The sequence below is a fragment of the Pogona vitticeps genome, chromosome 5 (genome assembly GCF_051106095.1).
Source record: "Pogona vitticeps strain Pit_001003342236 chromosome 5, PviZW2.1, whole genome shotgun sequence".
In the NCBI taxonomy this organism is placed as follows: domain Eukaryota; kingdom Metazoa; phylum Chordata; class Lepidosauria; order Squamata; family Agamidae; genus Pogona; species Pogona vitticeps.
The window spans coordinates 117,086,334-117,108,015 of NC_135787.1; the positions used below are offsets into that span (position 1 = coordinate 117,086,334).

Sequence of the window (21,682 nt, forward strand, 5' to 3'; positions counted from 1 at the left end):
CCCATATGCATATTAAAAATGGAGCTAGCAGAACGGTATTCAGAAATGTGGAATGAACCTTTTTTATTGCCTTTCCTGCCTGCATTAGGGCAGGCAAGAAATACTTTCTTCCGCGTGAGGACACGTGAGCGCTGAGAACAACTAGCAACGCCCCCCAGGCTAAACCGCCTCGGCCCGCCCTACTCCCGTTGCATTCGATTGGATATTCTTCTTTCCATCCTGAAGCGAAGCAGAAAAAATGGCTTCCAAAGGCAACCCGGAACCCGAGCGTTGTGTACACGTCTGCTTCTTTACAGGAGAGTCTATATCCTAGCTCCAACGGCCAAGTTTGCGTCTAAACGGTGCGCCTGAGTGCCACGTGACCATACAAACAGATGGGCTGTCCTCACCGACGCCTTGTTATTCCCGCCCCTTTCCGGAATTACAGCTGACGGTGTTGGGCGGGCTGAGGAGGCTGCTGGGGGAGGAGGGGGGTGCCGCCGCGTCAAGCCACAGCAGAAGGGGGCGTGGCCACGGGCTGCAGGCGCCTGAATGGGTAAGGGGTCTTGGCGCGCGTTCTTGCCCTCGTGCCGCCACCCCCCGCGTGCCGGGCTCCACTGGTGGGAGTGGGGTGCGTGAGGGGGAGGGGAGTTTGAGATATACCGGGCAGTTTGCGGAGTGGAGGTTCGGCAGCCGCGCCCCTTTTGGCCTCGGCCCTCTTGGTGGTGGCTTCACACACACACACCCGGCTTCGCTTCGCTTGCTCCGTGGCAGTGCGGGGAGGGGGTTGCCTGTGCAGTGCCAACCACAGGAGGAGGAGGAGGAGGAGCCGCACAGCTCCAAAACGGCCTGGCCTGGCCGGGCGCAAGGCATGCCGTGGCATCCACGGTGGCTTTAGGATTCCCCGGCTGGCCCCGCATGTACAGTAGTTGCCAAAAGGGGTCACTCCCAGCTCCGGGGGTGGGAGGCTCCCTCCGTTATCTGTTTCTTACTCGGGTTGTACTTGGGAGTTGTGCCACCCCTCTTCTAGTGCTGAAATTTATTTTACTTGTGGGAGGCCCTTCTGGCACACAGTAGCAGCATCTCTCCTTGACAGGTGTCTAAGCTAAAGGCCATCCCTGCCCGCATGTTTCAGGCTGAAGGGTGTAGGTGAGAGTGGGAGCAGAGCTCGTTCTGTGGCAGGAGAAGAGGAGGGGAAGACCTGAAGGTTTTCATTATAAATTGCAGATTTCTCTTCTGGAAAGACTGCCTTGGTGTAACATCTGGTCTCAGCACCGTACAGTTGTTAATTGCACTGGTACTGTGGGTGACGAGGTCTGCTCATTGGCCAGCTTTCTAACCCTATCAGGTAGATCTGATTTCCTCAATCCCATATGTAGTGAAGGCTTGTGATTCATATGAGGGTCTGAAGTGTCTGTGAGCCATATTTAAATGCTAGAAAATAAAAACATCGTTCATTTTGAGAAGTGGTGAAATCTGTTAAGAGTTTTATCCCTACATGGATATATTCCAGTGGGGAATGATCCTGAAAGAATGTTAGGACCCAAATTATTATTATGGAATATTAAATGAACAAAATCCAGACAATAGCTTCTGATCTAAAAATGCGAGTCAGAAGTATAGAATGGGGAGGTGAGGAGAAGCAATAAAGTTGGAAGACCCTGGAAACGAGTGAGCATGAAAGATCATGTTAGTCAGTATGAGTGCTTTTAATACTGGACATCTATTAATTGTGTCCCAGGTTTGTTTTAGGCAAGATAGGAAATATACATTGAAATCAACATTGGGGAGAATAGGGTAGTGGCTCCAGGATGCCATTATGAGTTCTGATAGTCATATGTTCACACCAATGAACTCTATTCCATTGAACCCTGCTCTGTTGTTTTTACTGAGTGAGACTAACAGGTCTATGATTTACCTTTCCATTCAGAAACTTCTATCAATGGAACAAAAAGTAGTGAAGAAATAAAAATAGATACTTATGTCACGTTTGCCTTATGAATAACATGCAAATTTGTGCAGAAAATATTTTAAGCTCTATAACAACCTTTCTGTGATCACAGCCAAGATAGCCTCCTATATAAAGATAGGGTTTTTTTTTAACTTAGTACATTTTATACTTTAATCAAGTCATCATACCTTATTTTTAATTGTCCAAAATGCAAATAATGTTTTGCTGCAGTATACTGCTCATGACTTTGTGTGTATTGGAGATGGCACAACCACCATTCAAAAGTGAAGAACCTTTCATTCCTAAAGAGGTCAGTGAATGTATTTTTCATTTTATTAAAAATAAAAATACATGTCTTTCAACTCTTATAGTTTGTTTTATTTTCAGTGCAATAAAATTACTTTTTTTAGGAGAAGAACCATATGTTCATTAAGCAAGTATATAATTAAAAACTGCTGGATAGCTGAATGGTTTAGGTTTCTGGCTGTGGAGCCAGAGGTTGGGAGTTCAATTCCCCACTGTGCTTCCTTGACAGGGGCTGGACTTGATGATCCATAGGATCCCTTCCAGCTCTGCAGTTCCAAGATCTGCAGCAGTTCTAGGAACTGCAGCTCAGCAGTGCTTGATTAAACTTCAGTTTGCACACTTGTTCATTGGTATGAAGCAGTAGTATAGGTATGTGTCATGGCAGCTGACAATCAAGAAAGAACAAAAACTAAAAAGCCTATGAGAATTGAAAGAGTCTATGGCAGATCAACTTTCTTAGGAGAGAATTCCCAGTTGGATGGAAGCATGTTCAATGAATGAAATTCACAATGATTGCCTTATAGAACATTGGTTCCCATTTTTATTGTATTGGGAACAGCTTTGAGACTCAGTATTAGAAGGAGGAGAAGGGGACGACAAAGGATGAGATGGTTGGATAGTGTCATCGAAGCAACCAACATGAATTTGACACAACTCCGGGAGGCAGTGGAAGATAGGAGGGCCTGGCGTGCTCTGGTCCATGGGGTCACAAAGAGTCGGATACGACTAAACGACTAAACAACAACGATTAGAAAGTATGGGTGATAAAGCAAAGAAATAATAATACTAATCTGGTTTAATATTCAAAAAAACTGTCTAGTAGCAGTAAATTTGTGCATGATTATGAATCTGTATGTTTGCAAGAGCATGTCATGTTCTTGTTCAACCTGACTAAACTGTTTTTTTTCCTTTGAACTTATAATGGAAACACAGAGGGGGGTTTCAGGTGGAAATGTCTTCTAGATACATTTTGTATCCCTTGGAGAGTGATGGATTTTGTGAGGACATAGTAAACCCCCAAACCGTGGAATTTTTGGTGAGCTCAAATAGCTTCTGCTACAAGGGAATGGTTGACCTGTTGCTGGCATTATAACTCCCAGTTGCCATTACAAACAGTCTACAGTACTGTACAGTATATGGAAAACTGGGGCTGGCAAGGCACCAACACATTTAGGACTTCTGGATGCTAATGCAGAGTGCAAGGAGGAGTCTGACTCATAGCTTTTCTCTTTCAGCAGGAGACAAACAAAGAAGAAGGATCAGGGGAGGAAGCGGAAGATCCTGAAGAAGCTCAACTATTCTGGTGAGTACTTTTACATAACAGTTCTAGGGTAATAATTGGGAACATTCAGGTGAAAGAGCAGTTCCATGCATGTGGGAACGTGGTAGCCTGGGAAGTGGAACTTATACAACTCCCAAGTTAAACTAAGGGAGACATAGAGAGAAACGAAGCCCTTGCTCAGAGAAAGAAATCTGAAGGTCTTTGACTCTAGGTAGGATACTTTCCCAGTCCTAAAGGAAGTGGATTTCATGGCATCCTGCCCATTTTCTTCTTCAGAATAAATTCTCTTATCTTGGCACTCAGTTAGTGCAGAGAGATCACTGTGTTTACTGTAAATTGATCTCTAACAAAGTTATTCCTTTATGCCTAGGAAATCTTTCCGGTATTGTGACACTGCAGAAACTGGAGTATTTTTCTCTCTCATTGATACAAACTGTCTGCCATGCAGGATATATTTGCAGTATAAGAACTGCTTAGAAATACCCTACCTGGAGGAAAATACTTCTTATGAGAATGCCTTGAGTTCTTTAAACATACAGGCCAGAATTCTGTTGAGGAAGTAAGGAACACAAGAGCAATTGCACAGGTGTCCCTCCCAATCACAAACTCTCCTTTGTGTAACTAACTATTAATACACTGGTTTTGAAATTGGGCATATGATGTAGTTGCTTGACTGATCACATGAAGGACAGCCTGCCAGAGGGGGGAAATCCTGCACATTTGCTCTTGTGGTATACAGTTTTTCTTGGTATGATCCTTGGTGCGATCCCAGAGTTTTCCCAACTTAGCTATCCTGCTGAATGCAATCTGTGTGCCTCTGTTATATTTAATGCTCTTACTAAACAAAAGTATGCTAATGACTCTTGTCCCCAAAAGTATTATATTTGCAAGAATATTGTGGTAGTTGTGCTGTAGGAGTTAATGAGAAACTTTTAAATCCAGCCCTACAGATGGTACTAAGCTGGAAGCTCTTAACACTGGAGAAGAAAGCATGCCTAGGGACCCAGAGTGCTGTGATATTCCTTTCTATGTGTCTGAATTTGTGGAAAGGGAGGTTGGCATTGACTGTGAGTCACTAAGCAAGGTTGGTCACCTTATTGAGCAGCTGTCAGAAAGCAAAATGAAGTTAGAAGAACAGGTGAGTTGCATATGTTCTACAGTTGATCGAAACATTCCATCCCCATGAACATCCAGCTCTCTTGTCTGGCTATATGGTGGGAAATAGAATCACTCCCACTTTTAAGTAAGTTTCACACTCATGTTTTGGAAATAACAGTTCAGTATTTCTGATGTACATAATGTCCAAAGCATGCAGACTCAGTTGGTGTTATTTTTCCTCTTCAACGCAGGGGAAGGCTTTTAAAAATATATATTCACTATGCAATAGATAGTGCATGTGGAGATTTCTTCACAGCAGTTTGCTGCGAAAAGTTACACATTTTGCCTAACTGCATGGCAAGATTTGGCCTGTAAATTACATCAGAAGAAAGGAGCATTTATGTCTGCCAACATATCTCTAGCTCTGGGAAACCAGCTCTGGAAAGTTCACCAGCTTCTGGAGCAGGTTTTTGGGCGCCAAAAGGTGGCAGGGGTAAGGAAGGATCATTTTGTGTTTCTGCTCATCTGGATTCTGTTGTTCCTATCCTGAGTTTGAAAGGACCAGAGTGTTATTTTGAGATTAATTTGAGCTGCATGATGGGACTGTTCCAGAACAGGAAGTATAGATACCTATTACTTTTTCACATTTATATACATTTATAAAGGTGCTCACGGTTTCATCTGAAGTTCCCAAAAGAATTCAGAAAGCCTTACAGAATGCAGAAGATTCTAAGAAGTCACTCTGTCAACTTCTAGAAAAAGAAAGAGTTTTGCATGATTCCATTAATAACCACTTGTTGACATCCAAGCCATGGATGGAGGATCTTGGTGTACTCATAAGTCAGATAAAAGAAGTTGAACGGCACCTTGCTTATTTGAAATGGATTTCACAAATAGAAGAGTTAAGGTAAATTGTATGCCTAATGATACCATATGCTTTGGGCATGATGATTTGGAGCCATCAAAACCTTACACAGCCTGATAAAAGGAATGCTCAGAGGCCCTTTCTAGAAATGTTGAAATTGTATTCATCAGGGCTTTGTTGTTTGAGAGTTAATGTGATAGGAGTAGTTTATGCATTTACAACACACTTGAATGGCTGGGATATGTATAACTAATTTGACATGGAGATTTGGCTTGTGCTTTGATATTTTTTGCTATTTTTCATGGTAATATTTGTTTTTCCTTTTAGTTTTACAATTCAAAATACATTTTTTTCTTGATATTCATTAAAATTCTATCTATGAACATGGGGCATCTATCTGAACATGTGCTATTTATCTGAAATTGACTTTAAAAGGGGCTTTTTGTCCCTTTTTTTGCTCCGCCTAATACCATGTTCAGTGGGTGATAAGCTAGGCACTGTCTCTTGTTTATTAACCAAAAGTTCATTTTTCTTTACTAGTGACAACATTCAACAATATCTTATGACCAACAATGTTCCAGATGCTGCAACTACTCTGGTATCCATGGCTGAATTAGATATAAAGCTTCAGGAGTCTTCATGTTCTCATCTTCTCACTTTTATGAGATCTACTGTTCAATTCTGGCACAAGATACTGAAAGATAAACTCTCAAGGTAGCTAATACAAAATTAGTTTTTTTCATTTTTCTTTGGATTTCTGCATGATAATAGCAGTGCTTTTTCTTTTATTGTAGTGACTTTGAGGAAACTTTAACTCACCTTCATTGGCCATTCATCGGACCAGCACAGTCTCAGCCTTTTGGCTTGGCTACATCACCTGCCAATGCTGCTGAGATATTCAATAACTTTGAGACACTATTTTCTCAACTTCTGAAGCTGCAAACTTCGTATCCTTTAAAAAAAAGTTTCTCCTACTTTGCATAAATCCAAATAAACAAAACCTGATTTTTGAATATCTTATTACAGAATTCCAGAGTCCCCAGTAACTGAGGAGAAAACAGCTAGCTCCCATACCTTTCTGCCTTGATCTGCCAAAATCAGCAGATAACCTTTTTGATGGCGTGGATGTAAGCACTACCACGTGTTTGCATCCACAGAGCCACTTCCTGTTAAAGCAGGGGTAGATAACAAGTGGCTTGTGGGCTGCGTGTAGCCTTCACAGCCCCATGTGTGGCCCCCAGTACCATTGGGGCACCTTCAAACCCCCAGTGCTTTTTAAAAAATGGAAAATAATTGGTTTAGAACCCCACTGTGACATTTACCACGTGGTCCCTGCTTGTTTCACCAAACAAAGAGGTCCCATTATGTCATCCCACCAGCTGACACCGATTGTGACGTTCACTCCTTTGATGCACCTATATGTTGTGTCCTCACAAAGGGTTCAGTCTTCTCTTTCCCTCACTGCCACCAATGGATTTCCTTTATCCACAATATAAACGACTTTAGTAAAACACTTTTTTTTTTTCCAAAAGTGTTTTTGGCTGCAAAAATAATACAACATTTTCAGGATTTTTTTTCAGTTGCAAGGCAAAAGAGGGCAGGTGGGAATTGTTGATGTTGTTCTCTAATGGCCAGGGATGAGCCTGTAGAACCACCAGGCTTCTGGAGACTGGGCACTCGGATGTCAAATGTACAGAAATAAGCACCAGTAAGAAGAGCGGACCACTCTACTAAACCTCCCCCCCCCTTCAAATAAATTCAGTCATGCGCATGGTTAAGGGAGGGTCTGCTTCATCTAGCTTCCATAAAAAATTTTCACCATTACAAATTTTATAACAGTGGCCCAGGATTATGCAGGTTACAAGCTGGGGTGCCCCTGGGGCACCTGTGCAATCTCTCTTCAGCCATGCACATCGCCTGCTTTCTCTCATGCAAGCAAGGCACAAGGTGTGGTTTTAAAAATCATTTTACACAACACGAACAGCTACAGAAGTTTAGGCAGGGTTGTTCATGAGTAGCTACAGAACTATGCCCACGTGTCTGCTATACAATTCAAGGCAGTTCAAAAGCTTTCTGGTACAGAACTAGGCTGGGTGAATGGTAACTGATCCGTGCGTTGTATGGTATTCAAGGACTAGCTGTGCATGCAGTTTCTCAAGGGCTGCCTGCCTCTGCTGATGTTTCAACATGGAACTTTTATGGCCTGCAACCTTTGAAATAAGATGTGCTATTAAAAACAACCTGTATAGGTGGAATTTGCTCCTATGGGGGGGAAATGCCATCCTTCTACGGACATAATGATTTGATCAAGATATTTTTACTTTCTATTTTCTCTATATACCCCACTCTTATCTGGAACTCCTGACGGATTCCCATCCAAAGAATTGATCAGACCAACATTTCCTTAATTTCAGCAGGGAAGTTGCACTCAGTTTTCCCTGGCCAGTCACTTAAACATTCTTTTATCACAGCATGAGCTCAAGTACTATTGAATTATATAAAATATCTGAGCAAAACTTGCAGTAGCCTAATGTAGATAATCTACATTTGTATTATGTGTAGTTAAACTTCGTATCATGTCGTGAATAAAAATACTGTACTGATTTTCAAATAAGGACTGCTGATCCCCTGAAGTTGGATCTAGACCAATTTCTTCACGTTTTGGTCTCTTGAAATCAGTATAAACTGTTAATCCTGAATACAGCTCCACTGGTTTCAGTACTGTCTTTGAGGGTTAGGGAGATCCTCTCAGATCGTATGGAATATGGATCTGGGGTGCCAGCCAAAGGGGATAATTGATGCCAGTCAGTGATAATACCTCTTCCCATGCTTGCGTAAAGACACATCATTTTGTTCACTTAAAGAACTCTGGATTTATTCCTATGGGAATAAAACTGCATCTGTATCCATTATATATTTTACTTTGACTACAAAAAATCTCAGCGATGAACTGTTAACCAAGCCTAAGCAGCTTCCAGAAAAGTACCTTCTTCCTCCTTCTCCACCTATTATATTGCCAATGCAGATGATGCTGGCACCTCTTCAGAAAAGATTCAAGTATCATTTCACAGGGAATAGACAGACAAATGTTTTAAGCAAGGTATGACATTGGTATACCCAGTTCTTTTCTTAAGATCAATTGTTGGCTTTAGGAACAGCACATCAATAAACATTGTGGCTTGGTAGGGTGGGTGGAATGGGACCTGTGGAAGGACTGCCACTCCAGTGTTCCTGCTTTCTTCCCTGCATTTTTAGTTTTCATTCAAAACTGCACTGTGCAGTTCATGAGCCGGGTGCAGCCCTAAAGGCATAACTGAAGAGCATGCCACTGAATTTCAGCAGCCCAGGAAAGCCCTGTGTAAATGGCTTGTGCTGATTTGCAGCTAGACTTTGGCAGCAAATCCAGAAAACCCAATTTTAAACAACCAAAATACTTGCATTATGTACTTTTATTGCTGAAGATATTGCCTCCACTGGAGAGCTGAAATTGGCTATAGATTCAATGACGTTACCTACCCTGATTTTAAAAAGTTAAGCCACCCCTTTAACTTACAAAGGGATAGGGGAAAATGTGGAAATATTTTATGCATTGTTCAGCAAGAAGTAAACTTGCTCTCACATTATGATACATTGGCAGAGGAGTGTAAAGACTTTTGGATGACACGTGCACTTAGAATTTGGTGTTCCGGCATGTCTTAAAATCAAATGTTCTTTTATAGAACATTCAGAAATAAATGACTTTAAATCAGGTTGTGTGTGTGTGTGTGTGTGTGTGTGTGTTTAATTGTCTAAACAATTACCCCATTCTTCCAGGGTATCTATGGTTTTCTGATCTGTTTCTTGCCTCTTTCCTGGAATGTCTTGGTTGTTGTGTACACATGTATTTATCAAATCCTTTCCTGTTAGGTAGTTCCTTCGCCAGAGTGGAAGCCAGCTTTTAACTTGTGGAAAACTAAAAAGCATTTTGGGGGATTCATGATGCTCAAGGAAAACTGACCCAAAAGACTTCAGTGTGAGACATGCTTACATGGAGGGTATCATTTTCCTCCAACAAAGAAGACTTCCTCTTTGACAGAGCAAAGAGCAGGTGGTCCCCCCCCCTCTAATCTGTTCTTCTTTCTTTTGAAAAAGCCTGAATGGTATCTAACCCAGGTGCTCATGTGGATTGGAAATCATGCTAAGTTTCTTGAAGACAAAGTCCAGCCAATATTGGACAAGGCAGGCTCGCCAGTCAATGCAAGAGTAAGCATTTATAATCATAGCGTTCATGGCCTTAGTAAACCCAGCATACTTCTATCTGTTGCTTTCATCCTGATCCATCTCTTTGCCTCTCTTAAGGTGGAGTTTTCCCGAGCTCTGGTGATGCTGATCCTGGAGAAGTTGGCTACTGATATTCCTTGCTTGTTGTATGATGACAATCTCTTCTGTCATCTGGTGGATGAAGTACTTCTGTTTGAGAGAGAACTGCACAGTGTTCATGGATATCTCAGCAGCTTTCCCAGCTGTATGCACATTTTGTCCGAGGAAACCTATTTTCAGAGATGGTTAACTGTGGAAAGAAAATGTAAGATATGATGGGAGAATTTATTTGCTTAAATATAATCCCAACCTTGGGAAGTAGCTGTTCACAGGTTATGGGATGAAAATGAAATGTTATATTTCTATGGGTTAGGCTGGGAAATGCATTTGCCAGTTTTCAGTCTCATATTTGGGGGAGCAGAAGTTTATAGGTGTATGTAAAGAAGTAACTTTGGATATATGAACTTATAAACCGCCCAGAGACCTTTGGGTAGTGTGGGTGGCATATAAGTTTAAATAAATAAATAAATAAATAAATAAATAAATAAATAAATAAATAAACAAACTGTATATGAACAGTGATAGCCTTGCAGTACTTACTCATGTGCAACATTGTATGTGTGACTGCTTTTGAAAACAGTCAACAACTTTGGTAGTCCAAAACAAAACAATAATGAAGACTGGTCAGTGTGATCCATATTCCTGTATTTTATCACCTGCATTGACTGCTAGTCTGTTCTGATCCAGTTTATAAAGTGCTCTTTTTCATTATCCTCTGGGGACCTCTTTCAGATTCCATCACAAAATAAGATGAGGCAAATGACTAAAACAGAGAACCTTTTTAAGGATATCACCCCATCTTTAAAATCACATGCTGTCCGATTTTTATCTTTTGCTGCTGATTTTACCTTACACTACTATTGTTATGATTTTAAAGATCATTTAAAAAACTACCTGTGTGACAGCCAGAAAACCTTAATTATTAGTCTAAAAGTGTAAAATAAATTAATAATTGCCTATAGTGTACAGATGGTTTCCTAGTCAGGACTAATTTATAACCACTAGGGGGCAGAGTCCATCTCAAAAATACAGTGGTGCCCCACATGACGACGATAATCCGTTCCGGGAAAATCACTGTTAAGCGAAATCGTCGTCATGCGAAAAGCCTTTCCCCATTGGAATGCATTGAAACACATTTAATGCGTTCCAATGGGGAAATTACCTCATCGTCCAGCTAAGATTGCCCATAGGGAAGCCATTTTCAAAGCGCAGATCAGCTGTTAAAATGGCTGCCCTACGAAGCATGGGTCCGGAAAACACAGGGCAGCCATTTTAGGAACCTGACGATCAGCTGTAAAGATTGTTGTCGTGCGAATAAATGGTCCGCGAAGCACGGACCTAATCGACGTCCAGCCAAATTCACCCATAGGAATGACTGTTTTGCGAATCACTATAGCGATCGCAAAAAAGTCATCGTCCTGCGGTTTTGTTGTACAGTGGGGTCGTCGTCTAGCAAGGTACCACTGTACTGGTTTGCCAAATGAAGCACATTCCTTACTGCAATAGTGCTATAGGTTGCCAATACAGTGGTGCCTTGACTTACCAATGTCCCTACTTAAGATCATTTTGAGTTACGACTTGCTCCAGCCACAAAATTTTGCTTTGACTTAGACCGGAGCTTCCACTTAGGAACAGAAAAAGGCAGGGAAAAAGGCAGGAAATTCAAATTTCTAACTGTAGGTGGCGACGAGGCTGCTTCTTTGTAGCTCTTTCACCCCAGCAGTTAGAGAGTGTGGGTCGGCGGCGGCGGCTTGGGACTGCCTCCTCCTGCTTCTGAGTGGGTGAGAGAGAGAGGGAGAGAGAGTGTGTAGGGAGGATTCGGGCTGCTTTGTAATGTAAGGTGCAGTTTTCTGCTTTTTAAAAACTGTTGCAGCGTGGTTTTGAGCTAGGGGGTTTATGTTTCTGTGCTGTGATGAGTCTTGGGTTTGTTTGTTTTTTGGGTCCCCCCCCATTTCCGATGGACCTTGAGGTTTTTTGTTGCTTTTTGGTGTGTTCTTTTCCATTTCCGATGGGTCTTGGTTTTTGTTTTTTTTGTTTTTTTGGCTTTCCACCCCATTTCCGATGAGTCTTGGGGGTTTGGTTGCTTTTTGGAGCGGTGCCCCATTTTTGATGGGTCCTGCATGCTTCCCTTGGTTTCTCCTTTGTTTTTCTGTGCATTTCCAATGGGTCTTGCACACTTGATTGCTTTTCTCCCCGGCCAGAAGGGATTAATCATGTTTCCAATGAGTTTTGCAGTGATATTTTTTTGGTGATTTTTTTTCTTCGGCCGGAACAGATTAATTGCATTTCAGTGCATTCCTATGGGAAATGGTGCTTCGACTTACGACCATTTCAAGTTACATCCATGTTCTGGAACGGATTATGGTCGTAAATCGAGGCACCACTGTATGCATGATTAAACAACAGTCAGATGACTCTTAGCCATGAAGGTGTTTTTTTTTTTTGAAGGACACCTGTTCTCCAGTGCAAAGTAAATCACTTCTTGGGTTTCTGAGATGCGTGAAATATTTAGGAGTGATTTTTACCAGTGATACTCTCAGTAAGCTTCCATGCTCAAGCAGGGATTTGAACCCAGGCCTCCTGAATCCTAATCCAACATTCTGTCCACTAACTACACTGACCGTTATCTTACCAGCAGAGAATCAGACTATAGGGGACGCTTTTGCTGTCTCATCCTAGTCCATATCTCTACAAACATGGTGTTTTGTTCCAAAACTTATATGCAGACAACTAGAATACAGTGGTGCCTCGATTAGCGACGTTAATCCATTCCAGGAAAAACGTCGCTAAGGGATTACGTCGCTAAGGGAAATTAAAAAGCCCATAGAAACGCATTAAAACGTGTTTAATGCATTCCTATGGGCTTAAAAACTGACCTTATGCGAAGATCCTCCATTGTGGCGGCCATTTTGGGTGCCTCTAAAGCGAGGTAAAACAGCGGGCGGCCATTTTGTTTTTCCGGCGGCCATTTTGGAACCGCCGATCAGCTGGCCGAAAACGGGGGCTTTGCGATGATGGCTTCCACGTGATCATCGTAAAGCGATTATTTCCCATAGGAAACATTGCAAAGCGATCGCTTTTGCAATTGCAAAAACAGCGTCGCAAAGCAATGTTATTGCTCAATGGAGCGATCGGTAAGCGAGGCACCACTGTATTAGAAGAAACAGTCATAACAAATGCAACCTGATATAAAATGGACTCTTGCTCATTTCTCCTTTTTCACAATTGTAATAGATATCCATTCTTTAATTATAAGGTTTGGCAAGGGATAGTAAAACCAGGTTTAGCAGAGAATAAACTAAGAGTAATAAAAACCATATGGAAGACTAGCTTGAAAAACTTGGTAGCTCTTAATTACGGCTAATGCTTGTATAATGAAATAGTGGTTGCAATAGTAGCTCTTGTATGGATTTTTAACAACTTGTACAAAAATTTCTTTAATTCCAGTAGATAGTTATAAATGTGCTGTCTCCATATTAATATCTGTGGTTCATATTCATATTTGTAGTCATCAGTCAAGTTTCTTTGACTAATTCTAACTTTTTGTCAAAGCAACACCTTAACTTTTAAGTTGAAATTGCTGCATTTGATAGGGAATGTTTTTCATTTTAAATTTATTTTAAAAATGCACAGTTTTCTTTGGAGAAGAAAGTTTGAATCTTTGAATATCAAGGCAGCTAAATTGAAATGTATTTAAATATTTAAGCTCATTATTGGTTTTGTGTGCTTGACAGTTGCTCTTCAAAAGATGGACTCCATGCTTTCATCTGAAGGTGCCTGGATATCGCAGTATAAAGATATCACTGATGTAGATGAAATGAAAGTCCCAGACTGTGCTGAAACTTTTATGACTTTGCTCCTGGTTATCACAGGTAATTATAAGATTTCTGGCACTTTGCTTTGGTTGTTTAATAATTCAAGAACTGTAACATATTCAATAAGAAAGTCAACGTTGTGTCAGCAGTGTGGTGTCAGAGGAATAACAGGTGGAAATGGGTTGGGGTTTACATTTGACAAATATGTTCTTGTTGATTATTCTTCCTTTTTGAACTTCTATGAATAATTAAAAAAATAGAGATCAGAACTTTTATATCCACAGGAGGCTAGCTAATTGTCAACATGGACACATTTGGCAATTATTGCTGAAGCAATTCACTTAAAGAATTTGCAGAAACCTGAAAAATGTAAAAACATTTTTTCCTGCGTTTTATGGTGTATGTTAGGTGGAAGTATACTTTGAGTAACATGGAGCAACATCAATGGATTTGATCCAGAAAAAGTTATCTGTTGCAGTGAAACTCGATCCATGTCTACTCAGAAACAACTCCTACTTAGTTCAGTAGGATTAACCTCCAAGAAAGTATGTATGGGAATGCAGCCTAAATTGCATTGAAATCAGTAAGGAAAGGATAAACAGTTGACTATCTTAAATTCCCTTTGTTCCAGTGGGATTAAAGAGAGACTCACCTTTTCTGGACCCAGCCCAGTGGGTTTTTAGTTGGATACTACTGTTTTGTTATTTGCCATGGTTCTTACGCAGTGGTCTGTAGGTGAATTGAGAACCAACATAAATTATTGATTATCCTTCTCTGCCTTCTGATGGATTGTTTGTTTAAAAAGTAGCAATTACACGAGCCTTTAAAATATATATTAAAATAATGTAAATACCACATCTCTTGCAATCTTCTGCACAGATAGGTATAAGCATCTCCCTACAGCTGCCAGAAAGCTACAGTTCCTAGAGTTACAAAAAGAATTGGTGGATGACTTCAGGATACGACTTACTCAAGTGATGAAGGAAGAAACCAGAGCACCTTTAGCTTTCCGGTATTGTGCAATCCTTAATGCCGTCAACTACATCGCAACTGTTTTAGCAGACTGGGCTGACAATCTTGTAAGTGATTATTTTGCATAATTCTATTTGTCACATATGAATTACTGAAATAGAATTTAAATATTTAAAGATACAAAATCGGCATTGCTTTTTATAGTCATTTTTTACACTCACAAGTCAGAGGTACGAGGGGGTGCTGATAAGTATCGGGCCTTTCCCAGAAAAAATTGAGCTAGGAAACTATAAATTGCAGGGTGTATTGGCCAATTTGCCTATATTCAATGGTGCAAAAATCAACTACCCATAATTTAAACTTAACTTTCATTTTCCTGTCCAAAGTGAACATGGCGGCACCTCCAGAAAAGTTCAATGTGGAAGAGCATAGGACCATAATCAAGTTCATGTTTCTCCAAGGGAAAGATGCAAAGCAGATCCATGATGAAATCTCACAAACTATGGGTGACTGTGGCCCTTCATATGCAACAGTTAAATGTTGGGTTGTCAATTTTAAAACTGGCCATTTCAGTGTTGAAAGTGAGAAACCCAGTGGAAGGCCTGTTTCTGTCTCTGTGCTTGCAAATGTGAAAGCCATCTGTCACATACAGCACTGATGGTACCTGTCTGTCATGGGTTTGGAGGGAAAGTTCCATCCTATGGGGAGTGGAAGGCGGGACATCAGGGGGGAGGAGCTGTACTGTATATATATTTGGAGCTTGTGTGGAGAAGAGGAGTTGGAGTCTGTGTGTCAGACTGGGTACAACTGTTTGTCAGTTAGTACATACCTGATAGGTTCAGGTTTCTATTTAGGTAGCCAGAACTGATAGGTTCAGGGTCTGTGCGTTACCTTAAAGGGTTCAGTGGGAACCAAGCTGTTGTATGTGTGTGATTGGGGTTATGCCACGTTACATTATCCTAGTTACCTGATTCTTTTATGTACCCTGTTGTTTCAATAAACCTTGTTCTTTTGTTTAGTAAAATCCATTCCTGGTCTGTGTGACTCCTTATAGGGAATGGTTGGTGGCAGCATAATTACAGGGTGGTATACTCCAGTAGGTCTGGGGTTGTCACATTGATTGGTGTCCAGCGTGTGGGATACGACTAGTCCAGTTGTCCAGTGGTCCAGCAAAGCCTTGGCAAGTGTGCCCAGAGCAAGGGGGGTCTAGTCAGGGAAAATCTGAGGGCGCGTAGGTAATCTTCTAGGCTTACCTCACGGGGAGGTAGGCTAGTGGAAGAACGTGCACACTCAGATTGGGGGGACTAGATTAGGGAGCTCTGAGGCAACCTGTTTTGGCGGGAAAGAGCTGAGGCAAAGCTGTGTGAAGTAACAGTGATCTAGCCTGTCTGCTGAGAGGCCTAGCAGAGGGGGTGGATTCTGCCTGGCAACAGTTGCAAGTTGGTGCTGAAGGAACAGCAGCAGTCTATAGAAGGCTGTTTCTGAGGAAAAAGGAAAAAAGTCGTCGTTTTATTTTGAGGCTTGACTTTTGAAGGCAGCCTGTTCTGGGGGGGGATTATGCCCTTGACTAGAAGCCAAATGGCAGAAATGGGGGAAGTGAGAGAACCACAGGGAGACCAAGGTTCTGAGGAGGAATTTGGCTCAGTGCAGGAAGAGAGCACAGGAGAACAGACCTCAGAACTCAGAAAAATGCTCCTAGCCCAACAGCATGAATTTAGGATGAAACAATTAGTAATGGAAAAAGAAGAAAGATTAGAGAGAGAGAGAATGGAAAGAGAAGAAAGATTGGAGAGAGAGAGGATGGCGTTTGAGTTAAGAAAATTGGAAATGATGAATCAGAACAATAATAACAATAGAAATTCTGAGGTGGGCCAATTGTCTAAAACTGACCTGAAGAAATTCCCTGTGTACCACAAGGGAGATTGCCCTGAGGTGTTCTTTTCCCTCGTGGAAAGAGCGTTTGTGGACTTCTCAGTAAGGAAAACTGAGAAGATGACCATTATGCGATCGTTAATCAGTGGCAGCCTGGCAGAAGTCTATGCAGAGATGCCAGTGGAACTGCTGAAGGACTTCGCTGAGTTTAAAAAACTGGTGTTTGCCCGACATGGGATAAATGCGGAACAGCTGAGGCAAAGATTCAGGTCACTCACAAAAAAACCAGAGCAGACTTTTACCCAAGTGGGGGCCCAACTGGTGAGGTTGCTAGAGAAATGGCTGTCTCAGGAGGGGACAGAGACCTTCCAGCAGCTCAAAGACCTGATAGCGCTGGAACAGTTTTATTCAGTCCTGCATGGGGAACTAAAGTTCCATGTGAGGGAGAGGAAACCTAAATCGGTGACAGAAGCGGCAGAGATCGCAGATTTTATTTCCCAAATAAGGAAGCCCTTAGGTGCTGAGGGGAAATCTGTGGATAAGCCCAAAGAAACCTACAGCAGGTACTCTCAGGGACCAGGGAAAAACCAGCAAGGGGGAGGGGCCCATGTTGAAGGGAAGCCCTCAGACATGAAACCACCAAGACCTCAGATTTTGGAGGGAAAACCAAAACCAGATGAGAAAGACTCCAAGTACAGCAGAAAATGTTATTTATGTCAAGGAAAGGGCCATCTAATCTCAGAGTGTGAGAAATTAAAGCAGCTAAAAGGAAATCTGCCTCATGATTTGAGTGGAACCAAGCCAAAAGCTGTGTTCTGTGTCCAGACAGAGCAAAGCTCCTTGCCACTGAGGGAGCCTGTTGCCATGGCTACTCAATCTGGACCAGTTACATCTGCTGATCAGGCTGGGGAAAATGGTCCTCTTGTGGAGGTCAAGCGCTGCTTACTAGTTAGGACAGATTCACAATTGTTTGAGACCGCAGGGGTGGACGTAGGAATACTTGACCATCAGTATAGGGGGCTAAGGGATACTTGTTCCCAGGTGACCCTGTGCCATCCAGACATTATTCCTAGGAAGTATATAATCCCAAATGAGAGCCTGAAGGTGGCAGGGATTGAGGGGCAGGTGATCTCACTGCCAGTAGCTGAGGTACCTGTGAGCTTTCAAGGCTGGAGGGGAGTTTGGCGGCTAGCGATTTCATCGACTCTGCCAGCAGCCGTGCTCGTGGGAAATGACCTGGCTGAACATGTGAAACGGGTGCTAGTGATTACACGCTCACAAGCTACCACGGGGACAGTTCAAGGGGGTACTGAAGAGCCCGAGGTTGAAGCAGATGAGGGTAGTCCCGAAGCCGTGGCAGAAACCTTAGCCACGGACAGCAAATTTGGCCAAGAGCAAAAGGCAGACGCCACTCTCCGAAAGTGTTTTGAAAGGGTGACAGACACCCAGATAACACCTGAAACCCCAGCGAGATTTCGTGAGAAAAAGGGAATTTTATATAGAGAGACCCTGATGAATATCTCAAAAGGGGGAGATGGGATCAGAAGTCAGCTAGTTGTACCTGAAAAGTATCACCCCATAATCTTACAAAGGGGGCACTCTGACATGTTTGCTGCGCACTTAGGGGTGAACAAAACACAGCAGAGAATCACACAAAATTTTTACTGGCCTGAAATAGGGAAGCAGATCAAGGAGTTCTGTAAACAATGTGATGTGTGTCAGAGGCAGGGGAATAACCGTGACAGGACCAAAGCGAAGTTGTGCCCTTTGCCTGTGATTGACACCCCGTTCAAATGTATAGGAGTGGATATTGTGGGACCTTTGCCCAAGGCCACAAAGAGGGGGAACCGGTTCATTCTCACCATTGTGGACCATGCCACGAGGTACCCCGAAGCCATTCCCTTGACTAACATTGAAACTAACACAGTGGCAGATGCCTTGGTGGGGTATATGTCCAGGATGGGATTTGCCTCAGAAATAATCACAGATTTGGGCACATCGTTTACATCAAAGCTCATGAAACGGTTATGGCAAATCTGTGGAATTAAACACAAGGAAACCACTGCCTATCACCCCGAAAGTAATGGGTTAACGGAGAAGTTCAATGGGACTCTGATGCGCATGATTAGGGCTTACTTGGCAGAGAATCCAAACAATTGGGACCAGAAGCTGCAATCCCTTTTGTTTGCTTATCGATCAGTGCCCCAAGCCAGTACCGGGTTCAGTCCGTTTGAACTTTTGTTTGGGAGAAAAGTAAGAGGTCCACTTGATTTAATCAAACAAAATTGGGAGCAGATCACCCAGGATGACCCACAAGATGTTGTGACGTATATAGACACTTTAATGAATGACCTGAAGAGAAACCTAGAGCTAGCAGCAGAAAACCTGCAAGCTCAGAAGGTCAGGCAGAAAACCTGGTATGACCAGAAAGCCAGGGAGAGGCACTTTAACCCAGGGGAGGAAGTGCTTTGGCTTAGGCCCTGCAAAGAGAACAAACTGCAGCTCAAATGGGCAGGACCATACAGGGTCATTTCCAAGATGTCGGATCTGAACTACCTTATAGAACAGGAGGAACACCAAACACGAAGGGCGGTACATGTGAATGCCCTGAAACCCTACTACAGAGGGGAACAGAGGGTTTTATTTGCCATAAAAGCAGCTGAGAGTGAGGAAGCTGAATTACCCTTCTGGGAGGGTAGAGGGGAAGTGAAATACAACCCAGATGAGGTGAAGATCAGTCCTGCACTCACCCAAGACCAGCAGCAAGAACTAAAAGTGCTGCTCACGAAATATCATAAGGTTTTTTCAAATAAGCCGGGGATAGTGAAGGGAGTGATGCATCGGATCCACACAGGGGATGCAACCCCGCAAGCAGTATCCCCATACCGAGTGACGGGACCCTATAGGGACAAGGTGCGGAAGGAGCTGGACGAGATGCTTAGGGAGAACATAATCGTCCCCTCTTCTAGTCCTTGGTCCTCTCCGATAGTCCTGGTGGACAAGCCTGATGGGAGCATTAGGTTTTGTGTAGATTACCGGAAATTAAACTGCGTAACCACTCCTGATGCCTACCCAATGCCCAGGCTAGACAACCTGATTGAAACCATAGGGGGTTGTCGGTTCATTTCATCGTTGGACCTAGTAAAGGGTTACTGGCAATTAAGGATTGATCCCAGGGATCAGGAAAAGACCGCATTTTGCAGCCCTTTCGGTCTATATGAGTTTAGAGTCCTTAGTTTTGGTCTCAGAAATGCACCAGCCACATTCCAAAGGCTGATGGACCAGACCTTAGCAGGGCTCAGTGACTTTACTGTGGCCTACATCGACGATATAGGGATCTTCAGCAATACCTGGGAAGATCACCTGAAACACCTGGAGATAGTGCTGCAGAGGTTAAGTGCAGCAGGGCTAACAGTAAAGGCAAGCAAGTGTCAGCTGGGTAGCCCAGAAATAAAATACTTGGGTCACATAGTAGGGGGAGGAGTGATCAAACCCCTAGAGGCCAAGATAGAAGCCGTTCGTGATTGGCCCAGACCCAACACCAAGAAAAAAGTCAAATCATTTCTTGGGTTGGTGGGCTACTACAGAAAGTTCATCCCGAGGTTTAGCGAGATGGCGACTCCGCTGACCGATCTGACGCGGAAGAAGACTGATGACCGCATCCCGTGGACCAGCGACTGTGAGGAGGCGTTCCAGAGGTTGAAGGAGGCGCTCATCCATTATCCAGTGCTGCGTGCTCCTGACTTCAACCGGGAGTTCATCATCTACACCGATGCGTCTAACAGCGGGGTAGGAGCAGTTCTTTGCCAGGAGGATGAAAATGGTGACCAGCATCCAGTGTCCTACCTGAGTAGGAAACTCCAGAAAGGTGAGAGACATTTGGCAACCGTGGAAAAGGAGTGCCTGGCCATAGTGTACGCGATTCAGAAGGCCAAACCTTACATCTGGGGAAGACATTTTGTTCTGTGCACTGACCACTCACCACTGCAGTGGTTAAAGACAATGAAAACCCATAATAGTAAACTTATGAGGTGGGCTTTAAACCTGCAAGATTTTGACTTTGAAGTGAAGGTGGTCAGAGGGTCAATGAACTGTGTTGCTGACGCCTTGTCAAGAAGACCCGACGAGTGAAGACGGCGAAGAAACCATGGACTATGTATATTTTGGTGACTAAAAGTTAAATGTACCTGTTAATTGAACAGGCTTGGTTTGTATTAATAAAGGTAACTTAATGTATTGCAAATATTAATGTTTAAATGCATAATTGAGATGTTTGACCTAGAGTGAGTAAGTATGGTATTGTATTATAATGTATAACTGTTTTGTGTTGTGATCCTGGTTGTTTTTTTGGAGAAAAGCACTTTAGCTTTTCCCCCGCAAAACAACTTATAAAGAGGGGAGGTGTCACATACAGCACTGATGGTACCTGTCTGTCATGGGTTTGGAGGGAAAGTTCCATCCTATGGGGAGTGGAAGGCGGGACATCAGGGGGGAGGAGCTGTAATGTATATATATTTGGAGCTTGTGTGGAGAAGAGGAGTTGGAGTCTGTGTGTCAGACTGGGTACAACTGTTTGTCAGTTAGTACATACCTGATAGGTTCAGGTTTCTATTTAGGTAGCCAGAACTGATAGGTTCAGGGTCTGTGCGTTACCTTAAAGGGTTCAGTGGGAACCAAGCTGTTGTATGTGTGTGATTGGGGTTATGCCACGTTACATTATCCTAGTTACCTGATTCTTTTATGTACCCTGTTTGTTGTTTCAATAAACCTTGTTCTTTTGTTTAGTAAAATCCATTCCTGGTCTGTGTGACTCCTTATAGGGAATGGTTGGTGGCAGCATAATTACAGGGTGGTATACTCCAGTAGGTCTGGGGTTGTCACACCATCCATGACATGATCATGGAGGACCGCCAAAATTCCGCCAAAAGTATTGCTATATATCTGAGAATATCACGTGAGAGAGTTGGTGCCATTATCCACAACGAGTTGGAAATGAGAAAGCTGGCAGCAAAGTGGATCCCCAAACCTTTGACAACCAAACAAAAGAGGAAACGTGTGGAGTCATCGGTGGCTGTTTTGGAACATTTTGCAAGAAATGAGTCAGATTTTCCTGGGCAAACTGGTAACTGGTGATGAATTTCCTGGGCAAACTGGTAACTGGTGATGAGTTACCAGTTACCAGA

The 21,682-nt window shown here is 42.8% G+C and overlaps 1 protein-coding gene across 4 annotated transcripts in view; it reads left to right on the forward strand.

Moving 5' to 3' along the window:
• The first annotated feature begins 382 nt into the window (after positions 1–382).
• RINT1 (RAD50 interactor 1) overlaps positions 383–21,682 on the forward strand; it is a 31,898-nt gene continuing 10,598 nt past the window's right edge. The window contains exons 1-13 of one of the 4 annotated variants that reach the window (XM_020797265.3): positions 393–535; positions 1,207–1,327; positions 2,162–2,240; positions 3,472–3,539; positions 4,461–4,656; positions 5,282–5,523; positions 6,022–6,195; positions 6,276–6,428; positions 8,425–8,581; positions 9,613–9,723; positions 9,820–10,045; positions 13,575–13,712; positions 14,535–14,734. In XM_020797265.3, coding sequence (XP_020652924.3) covers positions 2,172–2,240; positions 3,472–3,539; positions 4,461–4,656; positions 5,282–5,523; positions 6,022–6,195; positions 6,276–6,428; positions 8,425–8,581; positions 9,613–9,723; positions 9,820–10,045; positions 13,575–13,712; positions 14,535–14,734 — 1,734 coding nt within the window. In that variant the 5' untranslated portion in view covers positions 393–535; positions 1,207–1,327; positions 2,162–2,171. Of the gene's footprint in view, positions 536–1,206; positions 1,328–2,161; positions 2,241–3,471; positions 3,540–4,460; positions 4,657–5,281; positions 5,524–6,021; positions 6,196–6,275; positions 6,429–8,424; positions 8,582–9,612; positions 9,724–9,819; positions 10,046–13,574; positions 13,713–14,534; positions 14,735–21,682 lie in introns of all 4 variants that reach the window. The other 3 variants (XM_020797268.3, XM_020797267.3, XM_073000671.2) reach the window with 3 other exon arrangements.